The sequence below is a fragment of the Bos taurus genome, chromosome 6 (genome assembly GCF_002263795.3).
Source record: "Bos taurus isolate L1 Dominette 01449 registration number 42190680 breed Hereford chromosome 6, ARS-UCD2.0, whole genome shotgun sequence".
In the NCBI taxonomy this organism is placed as follows: Eukaryota; Metazoa; Chordata; class Mammalia; order Artiodactyla; family Bovidae; genus Bos; species Bos taurus.
The window spans coordinates 18,865,245-18,883,722 of NC_037333.1; the positions used below are offsets into that span (position 1 = coordinate 18,865,245).

The 18,478-nt window shown below is 37.8% G+C and overlaps 1 protein-coding gene across 4 annotated transcripts in view; it reads left to right on the forward strand.

The window, feature by feature from the left end:
- Positions 1 to 28: 28 nt before the first annotated feature.
- Positions 29 to 18,478, forward strand: part of TBCK (TBC1 domain containing kinase) — a 208,963-nt gene continuing 190,513 nt past the window's right edge. For 3 of the 4 annotated variants that reach the window (XM_005207674.5, XM_059887711.1, XM_059887709.1), the window contains exons 1-3: positions 29 to 314; positions 7,533 to 7,754; positions 17,249 to 17,321. In XM_005207674.5, the coding sequence (XP_005207731.1) occupies positions 7,562 to 7,754; positions 17,249 to 17,321 (266 nt within the window). In that variant the 5' untranslated portion in view covers positions 29 to 314; positions 7,533 to 7,561. Of the gene's footprint in view, positions 319 to 7,532; positions 7,755 to 17,248; positions 17,322 to 18,478 lie in introns of all 4 variants that reach the window. The other variant, XM_002688086.6, reaches the window with a different exon arrangement.

An 18,478-nucleotide genomic window follows, 5' to 3' on the forward strand; every position in this document is an offset into this window, starting at 1 on the left:
AGAAACTGTGATGTCAGAGGAAAGGGCCGAGCTGCGGGTAGCTGGGAGAGCCGGGAGCTGTCAGCGGAGAGTCCCGGGCTCGCGCTCCTGGCCGGATTCCGAGCTGGCAACCCCAGCTGACTTCGCTCGCGGGCAGAGGGCAGTCTTGGAGCTCCCGGAGCTCCCGGAGCAGCCTCTTTTGTAGATGTACCTGCAGTGCGCGGCCTGGTGCCCTAAGCAATAGCGACAACACCAGCCACAGCGACAGCTCTGGGGCCCTGTGTAGCAGCTGCATCCCCTTGTCTTTGTGTCTGCCTGCGTCCCCAGACCCAGAGGCAGGTATTTGGGTTTCCCAGTTTTTAACGGGTGGGTGAGACGGGAGATAGAGGCGGGTCAGATGCAGCGAATGGCCCCGCACTTCCCGCTGTGGTTAAAAGAGGTCACCGGTGCTGCTTTTGGCTACTGATCACAGTTTCCAATCCCCACCTACAGCCCTCCTCCCTACTCACCTGACTCCTTTGAGAACTGTAGGCATCTTTTTAAAAGGAACTGCTGCCTGGCTGTTCCAAAGGAAGGTTGAAAGAGGAGCTTAGAGAATGTGGATTCGACTCTCTCCACTAGTCAACGTAGATTCGAACTCTTGCTTTGGTTTGTTTCTTGTTTTAAAAGGCTTAGTCAGTTATCGAGATGTGACATTCATTTGTGAAGTGGAAGAATGTAAAAGAGTTGTCAGTGGTTGCTTTTCAAGGACTCTTGTCCCTGTTTTTGTTTGGGCTACAAAGACAACTGGGGAAAAGTATATAAAGTAAATGGACTAGTGTTACTAACCCATTAAAAATGTGTAAACTGTTTTATTTATAATGAAATAAGCATCTTTTGCCCGATTTTTGACCTTTTTTGCCTATGATGCATTTCCGCTTCAAGTTCTTTGTGGGCAAATATTGTCGTGTTTGCTCACTGGTGAGGCAGAAGCTGGAAAAGCGCCTGACTTCAAATAGGAAATTCAGGATATTTGGTGAATGAATGAATGTTCAGATCCAGCTTCTTCTATTGTTTTTTTTTTTTTCCTCTCTCTCTCTCAACTAATCTCTCATCTCAGGTGTTTTTTTTTCTCCCCACTGACTTTCTTCCACTTACTAAGTGTGAGGAAATCTATGTGAGTGTATTTGTTGTAGGTGAACCTTTTTATGTATACCCAACTTAAGACGTAGTTGAAGCAGAACGTTGATGAAATGGTTTGTGCTAACTAATGTTTTATCGTTTTGAATTATTTGCGTTTTATTTGGTGATTTGATCTTTAGTTGTCTAAGTGATAGGTGTGTCTAATTGAAAACCAAAAAGCGTAGTAATAATAAAATGCAGCAGCTCAGTGTCTTCCTTCCTGCCCTCAGTCCTGTTCCTTCAAACATAACCACATTTAATTTTTCTAATTTTAGGTAATGTATGTTGAATAATATGTTAAACTGCTAATTCTTTTTTTTAAATTGACTTAAGATAGCCCACACCATCCACAACCTCTCTTCTACAAATTTTTGAATGGTTATCACAATTTTTAGTTTTAATACTGGTTAGTTTCATAATTCTAAATAATATGTAAACTTTATTTTTTCACATCAACTTTTGAAAATACATATATTTGGCTCCTTATTTAGTAAAACAAGGAAAGTAGTGACTCTACCTTTAGATGGCAGAAACCACATCCACTCCTGCCTTTCAGTAGATGGACTTTTCCTTATACATTGACAATGTTATTAATAGTTACAGTGTATTTCTTAACTCCAATTGTTTTTTGCTTTGTTTATGTGTATAAAAACCAGTAAAATGTTACAATATTATGGTTTTGTAAATAAACTTCAGTGCATAGCTAAGAAATATGCCATTATACATTTTCTTCCAGGTGTTTAATTGCATAACCTATGTACCACACTAATGAGATTTGTAATATTAACGTCAAATGGGTTGTTCTTTCCTCTTCTGCAGTGACAAAAATTATGCCATAGTTAAGTGTGCTTAATTTTTTGGATTATATACTAATTATATAGTTTTTGACCCTCCTCACTTTCGCAGAGGACTTTGTACTTTCTTCGAGGGAAAAGATTCATGTGCTTTATTCACCAGGTCCTCTTATTCTTTGTATGAGAAACTCCCTGCCATTTCTCTGCTTGAAGACACTCCCCTTGGAGCCCCATTACTTTCTGTTTGATTTGAACAGATTACTTTCTGATCCTTTTGACAGCTTCTATACTGGATTATATTTATTGAAATCTTGAATAAGGTGCAATGTTACAGTATTGTACAAAGGTACAATGTCTTTTACTACTTGGTCTTCTGCTCTGTTTTGGTAGAATACATCCTTAAAAAATGTATTCATAAAAATATGTGGGTAGTGATTTTATTTTTTAATGTTTGCATAATGTAAATTATTATTTTACTATTATGATTGATACTTTGGCTGGGTATAGAAACTAAATTATGTTTCTTACAATTTTTCAAGTCGTCACCATCTTCTAACTTCCGTTGATGCTCCTGGGGACATGAGAATGAGTGTTGGGTCTTGATGTTTTGATGCCTAAACTGTTTGTTTTCTCTCTGAAATGATTAACATTTTCAGTTATACTTGAAGCTTTGAAAATCTGTTATGACATGTTTTGTTCTAAGTTTGTTCTCCTTGCAATGAACTCATTCAGTGAAGCCTGAATAAATATCTCTGGCCTCTTTAATTTCCCTTCAACTGTGGGGAATTTTCTCCTAGTCTTTTATAATTTTTCCCTCTTTATTTTTCTCTGTTCTCTTTTGTTGAAATTCCTGTAAGGTGGTTGTTGAATTCTTGGTTTGATTCACTGTGTTTGTAATCTTTTATGTTTTTATCTGTTTGTGCATTTGCTTCATGTTCTGAGTAGTAGTCTCAACTTTATTTTCCAACACTTCTGTCTAGTTTGATAATCATATGTTTAATTTCCAAGCACTAATTTTTAAAATTATTTTTCTCATATTCCCTTAATTTTGTTTCATTGTTCTTTTTAATGAGATAAGATTTACAAATATTAAAAAGCACTGATTTTAAGTGACCAGTTTAGTGAATTTTGATACATGTCAACAAACATGTAACAGTCACCACCCTAATCAAGATGTGAAACATTTGTACTACTCCAGAAAGTTCTACCTTTCTCTTGCCAAGACTGTTCCCACAACCCTCCTCCCCACCCCAAGCACTACATTCTCATTCTTATGACTATAGTTTAAAACTGTAGTCCTGTAACATTTAAATGAAGCCATAGGATATGAACTCTTCTGTGTCTACTCCTTTCATCAACATAATATTTTTGAGATACATCCATATTTTGGCATGCTACGCTACGTTGCTTTAGTCGTGTCTGACTCTGTGCGACCCCATAGATGGCAGCCCACCAGGCTCCGCCGTCCCTGGAATTCTCCAGGCAAGAACACTGGAGTGGGTTGCCATTTCCTTCTCCAATGCCTGAAAGTGAAAAATGAAAGTGAAGTCGCTCAGTCGTGTCCAACTCTTCGAGACCCCGTGGACTGCAGCCCACCAGGCTCCTCTGTCCATGGGATTTTCCAGGCAAGAGTACTGGAGTGGGTTGCCATTGCCTTCTCCAATATTTTGGCATATTTATTCCTTTTTTGTTGTTTTGAAATAGCGTTTCATTGGATGAATATACCACAACTTGCTTAGCAGTTCATTTGTGTTATGTTTACCTTGCTTCCAGTTTGGGGCTGTTATGAATCAAATTACTGTGAACATTCTCATACAAGTATTTTTATGGACATTTTAGTTATTATTGGGTTAGTACCCAATAGGAATGGAATTTGAATCGTAAGGTGTACTATTAACTTTAGTGCAGTTTTTCAAAGTCCTCGTGTCATTTTAGCACTACCGTAAGCAGCAGAGCTGCTGCTGCTGCTGCTGCGCTAAGTCGCTTCAGTCTTGTCTGACTCTTAGCGACCCCATGGACTGCAGCCTACTAGACTCCTCCGTCCATGGGATTTCCCAGGCAAGAGTACTGGAGTGGGGTGCCATTGCCTTCTCAGCAGCAGAGAATCAGCTCCAATTCTGCATTTTTCTCAACACTTGGTATTGTCAGTCACTCCAATTGTAGCCATTCTGGTAGTTGTAAAATGGTATGTTGTGGTTTTAATTTGCATTTTCCTGCTGATTAATTACATTGAGAACTTTTCCATGTGTTTATTGTCTATTTGAATTCCTCTTTTGTGAAAAATACACATTTCAGATTTTTACCTATTTTGTGTTGACTTGTCTTTCTTTTTATTATTAAGTCATAGGCATTCTTTATATATTCTGAATGCTAATCTGTTACCAGGGAAGCCCTGTTATCATATATACAAACATACATGCATATATATATATATATGTATGTATTTTATAAAAATGTCATATGTATATATATATATAGATATGTCATAATAGCTTGGATTTGTACTTTGTCAAATGTGGCTTTTGATGTGCAATGTTTTTCATTTTGATGAAGCCCACTTTATAAAGTTCATCTTTTTAAAAAAATTCTCATTGTTTTGTTTTTAATCGGCTCAGATGAGATCTGTTTTCATTTTAATTTCCATTTGTTTGCATTGGAGAAGGAAATGGCAACCCACTCCAGTGTTCTTGCCTGGAGAACCCCAGGGATGGGGCAGCCTGGTGGGCTGCCGTCTATGAGGTCGGACAGAGTTGGACACGACTGAAGCGACTTAGCAGCAGCAGGACAGAGAAACAATAGATTTTTTTAACTAAAGTATTTTTTTAAGATTTATTTATTTATGTTTGGTTGTGCTAGCTTTTCATTGCTGTGCTGGCTTTCTCTAGTTGCCGCGAGCGGGGCAACGCTTTGTTGTGGTGCTCAGGCTTCTTGCTGCAGTGGCTTCTCTTGTTGCAGATCGCAGGCTCTAGGACTCATGGGCTCAGTAGCTGTGGCCTGTGAGCTCTAGAGCTGGGGCTTGGCAGTTGGCGGTACATGTGCTCAGTTGCTCTGTGTCATGTGGGATCTTCCAGACCAGGATTGAACCCATGTCCCCTGTGTTGGCAGGTGGATTCTTAACCCCTGGACCACCGGGGAGGCCCCTAACGTCCGTTTTTTTATGGCTTTTCTTATCCTGCTTGAGAAACATTTGCCTATTCTAAGGTTGCAAAAATATCCTCTTTTTTTTTTTTTTCTTCTTGTGCAGAAGCATAATCCATATCAGACTTCTGTGGATGTAGCAGTAGGGATTGTGGCTAATCTTCTTCCCATGTGAACGTCTTTTTGTAGCACCATTTATTAAAAAGACTGTCATTTCCTATTCAATTCCTTGGCCTTTGTTGAAAATCAGTTCATTGTGTTTAAAAATGTTTTTCAATTTAAAATGAAAAAAGCTTTCATTTTTATGAAATGTATTGTATATAGCACATATACATAGATAGGTGGAGATATAGAATGTGAAATTATGGAGAATAATATGAACACCCTTAACCCATCAATTAAGAACTAGGATATTACTTAGTATTTTTGAAGTTTCTTATGGATTCTTCCCTAATCTCATGACTGCTTTTCCTACAATGGTGCAGTAGTCACCTTATCTTTGGATAGGAGGATAGATAACTTGCTAGTAATGGGGGTCTGGTGGCAAAGTTGAGTCTTCTGTTCTTCAGCCTTTCAGATGCCCTATTTCTCATTTCAAATATTCTTCCGACTGCTGTTGTTCACCACTGTTCCCTCCTTCTCTGATTCTGAAGCCTCTGATCTGAAGAGGATGAGCACACCTCTTAACTATATCATAGATTGTAACCTCCTTCTCTCTGTTTCTTGTGACCATGCTCTTACCTATTCAGAATGCTTTTAGGAGTTTCTTGAAATCAGCTCACGGCCTCTTTCTGCCCTCTTCCTTGTTACGAGTTTACACCTTTTAAAGCAGTTCTTTTTAATGTTTTAATGAAGTTTCTAGACAGATATATGAAAAGCAGCCTATTGTCTTGATTTAGACTTCCAGGTTTTATTGTGAAACCTGGAAGGGAAGAATGCAGTGCCTGACCAATCAATGTCTTTTTAGTGAGACACCTCGGTAAGAGAGAGATTTTTTGTTGGGAAAACTTTTTTATTGTGGTTGCCATAATGTGATAACTGATTTTAAATTAAGCTTCTTAATCTTCAGGCCACTTCATGATAAAATGCTGGACTCCATTTGTTTTGGAAACGATACTGCTAGACCCCTCAGGAACTTCAGGTAGAATATCTGTTTCTAACCTGGAGGCAATAACATCTGTCAAGATCAGTGAGGGGAGTAAAACATCACTTGCAAGCCCTGGCTTTAAAACAAAAGTCGATTAGTTATTTAAGTAACATTATAAGGCTGTTTGTTATCTAGTTTAATTCTTTTAATTTTTTTATTTTTAAAAATTTATTTATTTTTAATTGAAAGATAATTGCTTTGCAATATTGTGTTGGTTTCTGCTATCAACATGAATCAGTCATAGGTAGACATGTGTCCCCTTCCTCTTGAACCTCCCTCCCACCCCATCCCACCCCTTTAGATTGTTGAAGAGCCCCAGTTTGAGTTCCCTAAGTCATACAGCAAACTCCCATTGACTATCTATTTTGCATATGGTAATGCATATGTTTCCATGTTCTCTCTCCATTCATCCCACACCCTCTCCTTCCTCCCCACCCCACCAATATAAGTCTCTTCTCTCTGTCTGCATCTCCATTGCTGCCCTGAAAATCTGTTCATCAGTACCATATTTTTAGATTCCATATATATATATATTAATACACATATTCATTAATAATGATATTTGCTTATCTCTTTCTGACTTACTTCACTCTGTATAATAGGCTCTAGGTTCATCCACTTCATTAGACCTGACTCAAATGTGTTCCTTTTTATGGCTGAATAATATTCCATTGTATATATGTACCACAGCTCTTTATCCATTCATTTGTCAGTGGACATCTAGGTTGCTTCCATGTCTTAACTATTATAAATCGTGCTGCATTGAACATTGGGGTACATGTGTCTTTTTCAGTTGTGGTTTCCTCAGGGCATATGCCTATTAGTGGGCTTGCTGGGTGATGTTAGTTTGATACTTAATACTGTTAATAGAGTCCTTGATTATTTAAAGTTCTGGTTGGTGTCCTTATTTCCTCTTTCCTGACTCCTTGCACTGTGAAAGAGAAAAGTGTTTGTAGTCTGTGGTATATTCAAACTTTGGGTAAAGAGAAGAGCCTTATTAATGTGAATGTACAATAACAAACTTCTTCTAAACTCTTAAAATTGTCAGGCATCCTTGCAGAGGGAGTGTTCTGTCTTTTCCTTTATATGCCATTGCAAATCTTTGATTTTGATTTAGAGCTACAATATAAATTCATGATTGGGTGGTTTTTCCTCTTTGATATTATCTTGAAATATTCTCACATTGATAATTTTGCTGTAAAATGTACAGATTGACATTTCCCTCCAAATTATATATGGTTAATCATATTTAAGGTGAGAAAACACTGGCTTAATGTTTAGCTGATCTATCAAAAAATTCTCTCCTTTTCTAGATTACCTGGGAAGATTTAGGACACGAAGAATGTTTCCCTTGAAGGATGCCGAAATGGGTGCCTTTACCTTCTTTGCCTCTGCTCTGCCCCATGATGTCTGTGGAAGCAATGGGCTTCCTCTCACACCAAATTCCATCAAGATTTTAGGGCGCTTTCAAATCCTCAAGACCATCACTCACCCCAGACTGTGCCAGTATGTGGATATTTCTAGGGGAAAGCACGGTGAGTTGTTGTTTTCTCATATTTTGTGTTCTCTACCCTGAAACCCTGATTAGGTTATAATATACACAGTGTATCATTTTGGATGTGAGAGCTGGACTATAAATAAAGCTGAGCACCGAAGAATTGATGCTTTTGAACTGTGGTGTTGGAGAAGACTCTTGAGAGTCCCTTGGACTGCAAGGAGATCCAACCAGTCCATTCTAAAGGAGATCAGTCCTGGGTGTTCATTGGAAGGACCGATGTTGAAGCTGAAACTCCAATACTTTGGCCACCTGATGCGAAGAGCTGACTCATTTGAAAAGACCCTGATGCTGGGAAAGATTGAGGGCAGGAGGAGAAGGGGACGACGGAGGATGAGATGGTTGGATGGCATTGCCAACTCAATGGACATCAGTTTGGGTGGACTCCAGGAGTTGGTGATGGACAGGGAGGCCTGGTGTGCTATGGTTCATGGGGTCACAAAGAGTCAGACATGACTGAGCGACTGAACTGAACTGAACTGATACACAGTAAGTGTTAATTGCTCAGTCCTGTCTGACTCTTTGCAGCCCAATGGACTGTAGCCCGCCAGACTCCTCTGTCCATGGGATTCTCCAGGCAAGAATACTGGAGTGGGTTGCCATGCCCTTCTTAGGGGATCTTCCCAACCCAGGGATCGAACCTGGGTCTCCTGCATTGCAGGCAGGTTCTTACCATCTAAGCCACCAGGGAAGCCATAATAATAAATAGTAAACATATAAAGTAATCAGAGTGTGTATGTTTGCTTGCCATCACTTTTCGCTCCAGCCAAACTGAGTCATTTGAGTTTTCCTGACTGCATTTGAATGATTCATATTTCTCAGATCTGAGAATCAGGATTTTTAATATTCTTTTTCAGGGAAGCCCCTATCCTCAAGCATATTTCTTCATCTCTCCAAAAAGGAAATGAAAGACTAATGTTAGAAACTTTGTGTTCTGTCGCTTATCATGTCTGACTCGCTGTGACCCTGTGGGCGGTATCCCACCAGGTTCCTCTGTCCGTGGAATTTTTCAAGCAAGAAGACTGAAGTGGTTTGCCATTTCCTTCTTCAGGGGATCTTCCTGACCCAGGAATCAAACATGCATCTCTTGCATCTCCTGCATTGGCAGGTGGATTCATTACCACTGAGCCACCTGAGAAGCCCAACAGAAACTTTAGAATTGTCTATTAGAATGTATTTTATGATTGAAAGTAATAATTTGGGCTAAGTTTTTTTCCCATGAAAAGAGAGTCACTAATGTTTTTACCTCTTCCTAGCTGCATTAGTCTTTTTTTTTTAGGATTTAATTTAGTAGAGTTGAATTCTATTGGTTAAAAAGTCAGTATTTCACCAGGAAGAATTTACTGCCTTTTTAGTAGTATAGTCAGGGCTTCCCAGGTAGCACTGGTGATAAAGAACTTGGCTGCCAGTGCAGAAGATGTAAGAGATGTAGGTTCAGTCCTCTGGGGGAGGGCTTGGCAACCTACACTGTTATTCTTGCCTGGAGAATCCCATGGACAGAGGAGGCTGGCAGGCTATGGTCCCTAGAGTCACAAAGAGTTGTATATAACTGGAGCAATTTAGCATGCACACATGCAGTCATAAAGTCAGGTTCTTCTATAACTTGTATCTTTGCCCATTCTCCTTGCTAAAATATGACACTATAAACCGAGTGGCTTGTCTGTTTCTCACAGTTCTGGTGGCTGAGAAATCCAAGATTAAAGCAATAGCAGATGCTATGTCTGGTGAGGTCCACTTCTTCATTAACAGTCATCTTCTCCCTGTAACCTCACTTGGTGGGAGGGGAAAGGGAGTTTTCTCAGGCTTCTTTTACAAAAGAAGAGCACTCATCCTGTTTGTGAGGGCCCTACCCTCATGGCTTCCTATGTGGGGCTAGTGCCTGTTAATGCAGAAGATTTAAGAGACTCGAGTTCAATCCCTGGATTGGGAAGATCCTCTGGAGGAGGCCATGCCAACCCACTTCAGTACTTGCCTGGAGAATCCCCATGGACAGAGAAGCCTGGTGGGCCTACAGTCCATGGAGTTGCAAAGAATTGGACATGACTGAAGCGACTTAGCATGGACACCCTCATGATCTAATCGCCCCCCAGAGCCCCACTGCTGGACACCATCACACTGAGGATTAGGTGTCAGCATATGGATTTTGGAGGTGGGGCACAAATGTTCAATCCATAGCACCCCTGAAGGTGCTTATGGTGGCAATATTTTAATTATTTTTAAATTATTTTTGAAAGCTTAATTTCATGCTTAAAATTATTTTAAATGCATTTCAGTGAAATATATTTAATTTTTCTAACAAAATGAATTGTGAAAGATAACCCCATATACTTACTGATATTGTACTGTTTTTATTCCCTTAAAAATCTCATTTTCAGATGTTTCAACCTAATATTACAGGTGCTGAAAAAAAATGCAAACTCTTATTCCCTTAGTTTTGCTGAAAAACAGGCTAAATGATACTTTCAAGTAGTCTAGGTTATGCCTCTTGAAAATAGTTTCTCTGAAAGTTTTATAGAATTTGAATGGAAAATGTTTTTTGTAATAAATGTTATTAATGGCTAACATTTATTGAGTGTTTATTACTTATTAGGCAGTATTCTAAATGCTTTACATGTTTTAGTTAACTTAATCCTTACAACATTACCATGAAGTAGGAACTCTTATTGTATTCACATTTTACAGATGAGGAAATTGAGGCACAGAGCAATTAAGTAGCAATTAAGGAACTTTTGGCAAGTTTGTTGTTTACAAACAAGCAAATTTAAAAAATGTTTTTGCTGAAGTATTTGTTTGCTGAAGAGCTTCAAGACAATAAATTGTAGATATCATTTGGGGCTTTTATATAACCAAATAGTTGATAAAATATTGTCAACCCCTGAATGCCTTAAATACCACCCACCTCCATCCAATTACAAATTCTAAAGAATTTTGTCTTGTGGAATTGGCCTGGTTCCAAAAATCACTCCAGTATAGCTATATGGTAGATCATTATCATCTGTAATGAGTAACCAAAATTTGCTGTTGTAGATCTGAAAATTTAGACTATGCTTATCTTCCCAAATTCTTGGCACTTTACTCAGTTCTTGGGACTTTTTCATTTCTTTTTTTTTTTTTTTTAAGATCTATTTATTTATTTTTGGCTGTGCTGGATCTTCACTGCTGCTCGGGCTTTTCTCTACTTTCGGCAGTCGGGAGCTACTCTCTATTTGTGGTGCTCTGGTCTTCTCATTGTGGTGGCTTCTCTTGTTGCAGAGCCTGGGCTCTAGGGCGCGCAGAGTTCAATAGTGTGAGCTCCCAGGCTTTAAAGCATAGGCTCCACTGTTGTGGTGCATGGGCTTAGTTTCTCCTTGGTATGTGGGATCTTCCTGGATCAGGGATGGAACCTGTGTCTCCTGCGTTAGCAGGCCAATTCTTTACCACTGAGCCACCAGGGAAACCCAGGACTTCTTTATTCTTGTATCCTGAAGTGCCCTTTTTTGTTTCCCACTGACTGGAAGCCTATTTGGAGCATCCCTTCAGATGACTGGGGTCTTGCCTCTGTCCAATTTTCCCTAGGCTTTTTGGGATAATTGACTCAGTAGTCCTAGAGTCAAGAGTCTTGAGCTCCTTTTTTTCATCCCTGTACCTAAGTGAGCCTCTGTAAATACTGAACTAGGAAAAACCTTATGACATAATCTCTCTGGGGAGCCCTACTGCTAACTGCGCAGGAAACTTCTTTTTAGTTATAAATGTCAGGTAGGAAGTAATCCTCTTGGACACTGTTAAACTCTGTTGATGTTGAACCTGGCTCAACAATGTGGGTAATCTCCTTGGGCCCAATAACCATATTCCTGGTTACTCTGTTTCCCCTGATTGTCCTGCTCCTAGGTCTCCACAGCCCTCTCTTCCAGGGACACACAGATTATGGATGTGTATAAAATTCATATATTTTAAGTTTGACTGCCTGGAATGAAAATATCTGTTATTGTCAAAAGGTTAGGGAATTTGATTACTTTTTTTTTTTTTTTTACTATTGGCAATGTTCATTGTCCTGAAAAGTCGTAAGCATAAGGAGTAACTAATGAAATTAGAGTAAGTGTTGTTGTGAAGGTCTGTTTGTTCCAAACATCCCAGTCATTTCAGTTACATTTAGTTTGAAAAGTCAACAATCTCCTAAGTGAACAATGCATATTTCTCAATGATGTAATCATTTTGGTTTGGACTGTACTTGTCTCCTCAAACAATCTTAATTTTGGTTCCTTTATTCTGTTCTTGTTACACAGATATTTCTCATCTTGTCATTGTTAGTCCCACACTCTCCCCATTTTACTTGGAGTAACGTGTAACATGTGGTTCATTTTAGTAACATTATGTTTTCACATGTTAGGTTAGCTCAGAAGTCAAGCTTTCACTGTTTCCAACAGATCATTCAGAACTGATTCAAGAGGATATTAGTTTCTTGCTAACTCAGCAGGTTGATGTATTTACTCTCAAGAATAGTTTACATTCGAATTTTGAACTTGATTTATCAAAAGAGAAATTGAATAAAATATCTTTAAAAGAAAAAAGGTCAGTAAAGCATGAAAATACTTAAGTTAACAAACTTGAATCTTTTTCTTTTGAACTTGAAATCTCAGCAGTTTTAGAAGCATAGAAAGGATTATAAATGGTAATATATTCCAATTGATTTGGTATTGATTACCCAAAAATCTTTTTTTATTGCTAGAAAATCAAGAACAAAATTATTTTAATTAATAGATTTGAAATTTAGGTGGAGAATAGTTGAATTGTTAAGGGCCTATAAGATAATTCTGTATCTCTAGCTGCATATATATATATATTTCAACCTGAGTGTCTGTATCAGTTTAGAGTTCCATCAAAGAGGCAGAACTAGTAGGAGATAGATGGCTAGATAGCCTGACAGCTATAGATTAATTGGTTGGAGTTGGTTTATGTGATTGTGGGGGCTGGGTAAGCTAGCCTGAAATCCATAGGGCAGATCATCAACGACAAAGGCTAATTTTTATATAATAGCTAAAGTCATGGTCCCAACAGTAGAGTTTCTTCTCCAGAGAAGACTGGATTCTGCTCTTGAGGAGTTAGTAACTCATTGAATCAGGACCACCAAGATTATCTACGGTAATCGTCCTTACTCACATTAAACTAATTGTAGATTTTAATCAATTATTTAATGCCTTCACAGTAACACCTAGGCTAGCGTTTGAATAACTGAAGACTATATGGCCTAGCCTGTTGACTCATAAAACTGACCATCACAGTGACCTAGTAACAATACTGTTTCTTAAGCACAGAATTACCCTTTATCAGTTTGACTGTGTAAATATTTTAGGTATTTTATTTAAAAGGTGATGAGCTAGTCTCAGTTTTTACTAGTAAGTGAATAAAGAAAGAATTGTGAAGGTGAAGTCGCTCAGTCGTGTCCGACTCTTTGCGACCCCGTAGACTGTAGCCTACCAGGCTTCTCTGTCCATGGGATTCTCCAGGCAAGAATACTGGAGTGGGTTACCATTTCCTTCTCCAGGGGATCTTCCCGACCCAGGGATCAAACCCGGGTCTCCCTCATTGGAGGCAGACGCTTTAACCTCTGAGCCATCAGGGAAGCCCAAAGAAAGAATGATGTGTAACTGTATTCTAATAAACTTTCATATTATCTTAACACATTCACAATTTACCTCTTTCTCTAAGTTAAAAGTTTTTTAAAATCTTTCATTTAGTCCCTCTTTTTACTCAACTACCTTATTATCTGTTTTGCTTAATATTGTGCTCTCTTCCATTTCTTAGCATTGACTTAAAACTTACAGTTCAAGCTGTATATACACTACAGAGATACTTGGCACTCATCAAATATTTCATATAGGAAAGATTATTTCATGGTTCTTGTATGTTCCACTCTTTAAAGTTCATCTTGGTGTCACATTTGTTTTTTATAAATAATGCCACTATATTGCTGACATATTTGGCGTGTTATGATTCTCAAATATCTTTGTCATATTTTATTCTGTGAAACTATATTGTTTTATAACAAGCAGAAGTTATTTTCAAACAGTTGTTTAGAGTTTCAGGATGAAGTCTCTCTAATGATTTTTTGGAGAAAAACCTGGTTCATATTGGAAACATTGTCTTGGTATATATTCCATTACCTCTGGGAGAATCTTTGATATTCTGCCAGGATTATGGGTCTGCTATATTAAAGTAATATTTACTTTAAAGTTCCTTAGGATCCTGAAGCTTTGGCAAACTCTAGTTTATGGAGCTTTGAAGGAGTTTCCTGAAGAAACTTGATAATTTTTTTTTCTAAATCATTGTAAACCTGACAAATTTTATATTAATGCCAAACACTTTAGATATGGAGACTTGTGAATATTAATTTAAAATTATTAATTAATGGAGTATGCACATTTTAGCATATTCTGATGGTCTTTTATATTAAAATCAGTGCTATTGTGGTATTATTACACCTAGTTTACAGAGCAGGCCTATACTTTTCTACACAAGACAGATTTCTATTTAGAAAATGACAGTCATTATATGAGACTTATTCATTTCTAATGGCCACATTGAGCCTTTGCTCAAGTTAACTAATTTAATAGGTATTTTTAAATTAGATGTATATGTTTGAGATATCATGTTAGACACTGGTGATGCATTTTGAACAAGATCAAAATCTTTCCTGCCATCAGGAAATGCATCTAGTATCTAGTAAAGAACAAAGATATTAGATAAAAATGTATACAAATCCTTAGGATTTCAAATAAGTGCTACAAAAGAAAAGTACACTGTGAAATAGATTGTTTTATAGAAGGAGCAAATTGATTTGGGGGACCAGGAAAGTATTTCTGGAGGAAATCACATTTAACTGTATAGTAATAATAATAGCTAACACTTAGTGATTCTTACGTGCCAGGTCCTTATTTTATATTAACTCATTTCAACCTCACAACAGCTCTATGGGTTAGGTCCTTATTTTTCCCCCATTTTGCAGAAGAGGAAACCTTGGCATAGAGAGGTTAGCAAACTAATGAGTATTAAACCTAAAATTTGAGCCCAAACCAAATAGTCTGTGCTCTTAATCGCTGTGTTTCATGATAGGAGTTCACTGGGAGAAAAACAGGGAAGATCATGTTAGGCAATGGGAATCCATGTAATAGTACTTTAAGGTAGGAAAGGTGAAGGAAGACCAGTTACCCAGTGTAACTGGAAGTTGGTGAGCAATACACAAAATAACAAAAAACAAGGCTAGACAGGGAGTTACATATTCACTTTTATTAATTATTATTTTAGCACTTAGATTTAATATGAAAATATGTTGGGGGGCAGTAACGATTAATCAGAGATGACTGGTTAAGAGATTGTTGTAGTAATCTAGTAAGAAATGATGTTGGCTTGGACCCAGATTGTGGCAAATGAAGCAAACTGCAGATTCTGTAGACATTTGAGAGATAGAAATAGCAGTGCCTTTTCTTTGGATTTGAGAAATGGAGATTACTCCTAACTTTGTAGCCTGAGCAGCTAGCAGGATAGTGGTACCACTTACTGGTACTAAAGGGAAAGGCTTAAGGAGCAAACTATAAATTCAGTTTGAGTTCTGTTGAGTTTGAGGTGACTTTTATATTAAAGTGAGAAATTGGCTATGGAGTTTAAAAGAGAACTCTGGGCTTGATGTAAAATTTAGGAGTTTTTCAGCCTTGGAAGTAAATAAGGAGAAAACCCAGTTGAAGACCCAGAATCAAAGATGGAGGAACTAGAAGTATTTAAACTTGGGTAGAAGCGTTACCAGTCTACCGAGGAGACTAAGGAAGGTAGCCAGTGAGGTGTAAGGAAAACTGACAGAAATGCTGCTTCCCGTTTTGGTTTTCTGACAGTATTGTTTGCTTTTTTCCTTCTAGATCTTCATAGTTGTGCTAAATCACTTGGAATTCAATTTTGCATGCTTTTTTCTGTATTGAATTGAAGAACTAGACCTTTTTATCTCACAGCTTTCTTTCCTATTAATTTTTTTTTTCTCTTCATTTCATGGTCTTTCAAATTTAATTTTCTTTAGGTTCCTGTTCAGATCACCTGGAGCTCTTTTTTTTTTTTCTCCCTGAAAGTGATGGTAGTCATTTGTAGTAGTTTAAATTTTGTGTTTCAGGTCATTCTATATAATGCCACAACCTCAGTTTGAGCTTCCAAGAAGTGACCCATACAATACCCTGCCCTCACACTTCACTTGGTTGCCTGTACACCATTGTCCGTCATCTCTGCTCTCAGCAGGCCAGATCTGACCTTACCTTGAACCAGTGCTTACTGAGAGTTTTTCCTTTTACTGGATCGCCTCCTCTGAAATTTTTCCTGTCTTCTGCTTTCATTTTTCTACCTTTGCCACCAAACCTCTATGTAGTCATCACTATTTCCGGTCCCGTTTTACTTTACTTCTTTTTCTTGTCTGAGTTTGCCATCTGAGAAGGAAATGGCAACCCACTCCAATATTCTTGCCTGGAAAATCCCATGGACAGAGGAGCCTGGTGGGCTACAATCCACAGGATCACAAAGAGCTGGACGTGACTTAGCGACCAAACCACCACCACTACCACCATTTTGTGTTTACTTTCTTCCTTATCTTAGAACTCATTCTGCATACATATACATAAAACCCCAATTTCCTTTAAAAACTTACTCTCCCCTGAAATGACCTTATCAAATCCCCAGCCACTTGTGAGCCCAGTTGCACCTTTCTCTGGTTCCTCTCACGTTGTTTCATCTAGAAAGAAAGAGTTTGTTGATCTGCTACTGTGTCAGACAATGTGTCAATCAATAATTAACTAATGATTACATTAAACATATATGGACTGACCTTCAAAACAGTGCTGACTTATTCTTAGACAGTTGATCTGTTGGAAAATAAAAATTCCATCATACTATATATTGTGCTCACGAAAATTTTATATTATTACTAATCTCAGCAGGCCCCATGATGTTACAAACAATCACAAGTTGATTTTCACTTCCTTCTCCATAATCGTGATTCAGAACATTTCTACTTTTCTCCAGTTTCTGAATTCAGTTTCAGAGACCTTATGTTTGAGCCAGACTGTCAAGACAGTTTGTCCCTAGATCCCAGTTTCCCCTTCACTTCAAAATTTCTTTATATCTTCATCCAAGCTTTTCCTTCTGCTAGTCTGTGTCAGAAGAAGGATTACTTCTTTTTGCCAAAGGTAAACCTTTCCAGCTGTTTTTCCTAATGCACAGGGGAGAAATCATAGAGAAAAACACAAAATGAAGATTGTTATTTGATGTATTGTTTTCTAACACATTTACCTTGTTATTCTAGATATCTGATTTTTATGAAGTTAATATAGACTTTGAAAAGCTCTTTTCAAATATCATTTGTACTATATGTTAATATCTTTAGTGGAGTATATTATTGTGTTACTAAAACATTGTATTAATCAAATATAACGTGCCTTTGTTTTTTTTTCTTTTTTCTTCGCTCAGAGAGATTGGTGGTGGTAGCTGAACACTGTGAACGGAGTCTAGAAGACTTGCTCCGTGAAGGGAAACCCGTGAGGTACTGTGTGTAATAGCAGGACAGTTAAATGCAAAGCAGAAACTGGCAAACAAAAAGGCATTGTACCTAGAAACTGCAGGGTCTTAGTTCCTTCTGTTATTTGTTTAATGATAAAATCCAGTTGTAAATTCTCATTTTAGGAAAATTAATTCACAGGCCTCATAGAAATTCAGCATTGACATTATCCAGTGTTCAGCTTTTGTAGGCATTCTGCAAAGTACTTGACAAAAAGTTACCAAAGGGATATATGTGAAAACTTGAAATCTTTTTAGTACTAAGCTTTTCTTTAACATAGCTGAAGTTAAGAGAATTTTCCAGAGACAAGTACATGGTAACTTCTCACAGGGGACTGGTATTCCTAGGAACATGGTAAAGTGTATAAACTAAGGCCATGTTGAAGAATAGAGAGAAATACTCATCATGGCTTGGGTGGAATCTAATCATACAGTTTAAATTCAGCTATTTCAATGACATATGAAATTTGCTTTCTATCTCAGGCATTTTTGGAAAGAAAAATGTGTGATCTAAACTTTATTGTAAATGTACTATTAAATGAGCTTCTTCACTGATTTTCTGAAATTATCTTAAAATTATGAAAAATATTTTTAATGAATAAAAGTGTACTAAAGCAATGAAGATTGCTTGCCTTGAGCTTTTATATGATTGTAATTATCCATCCTACATTGAACTGCTGCTGCTGCTAAGTCACTTCAGTCGTGTCTGACTCTGTGCAACCCCGTAGACGGCAGCCCACCAAGCTCCCCCGTCCCTGAGATTTTCCAGGCAAGAACACTGAAGTGGGTTGCCATTTCCTTCTCCAACGCATGAAAGTGAAAAGTGAAAGTGAAGTCGCTCAGTCGTGTCTGACTCTTAGCGATCCCATGGACTGCAGCCCACCAGGCTCCTCCATCCCTACATTGAACAAATATTCCTATTCTTGGTGTCAATACTTTTTAATCATTGCTATATTATAGATAATGATACATCTTTTTCAAGGGTGGAAAAATTTGTGTCTTAATAAATGGTAGTAATTTAATAGCAGCAAAAGAAGTAAGTTAGATAAAAGTATTTTCATTACTACTTTAAATGGTTTGGTTTAAGTGGTATCTGGAATGCAAGATGCAGATATCAAATCCACTATTGCCTCGCTTGCTTTT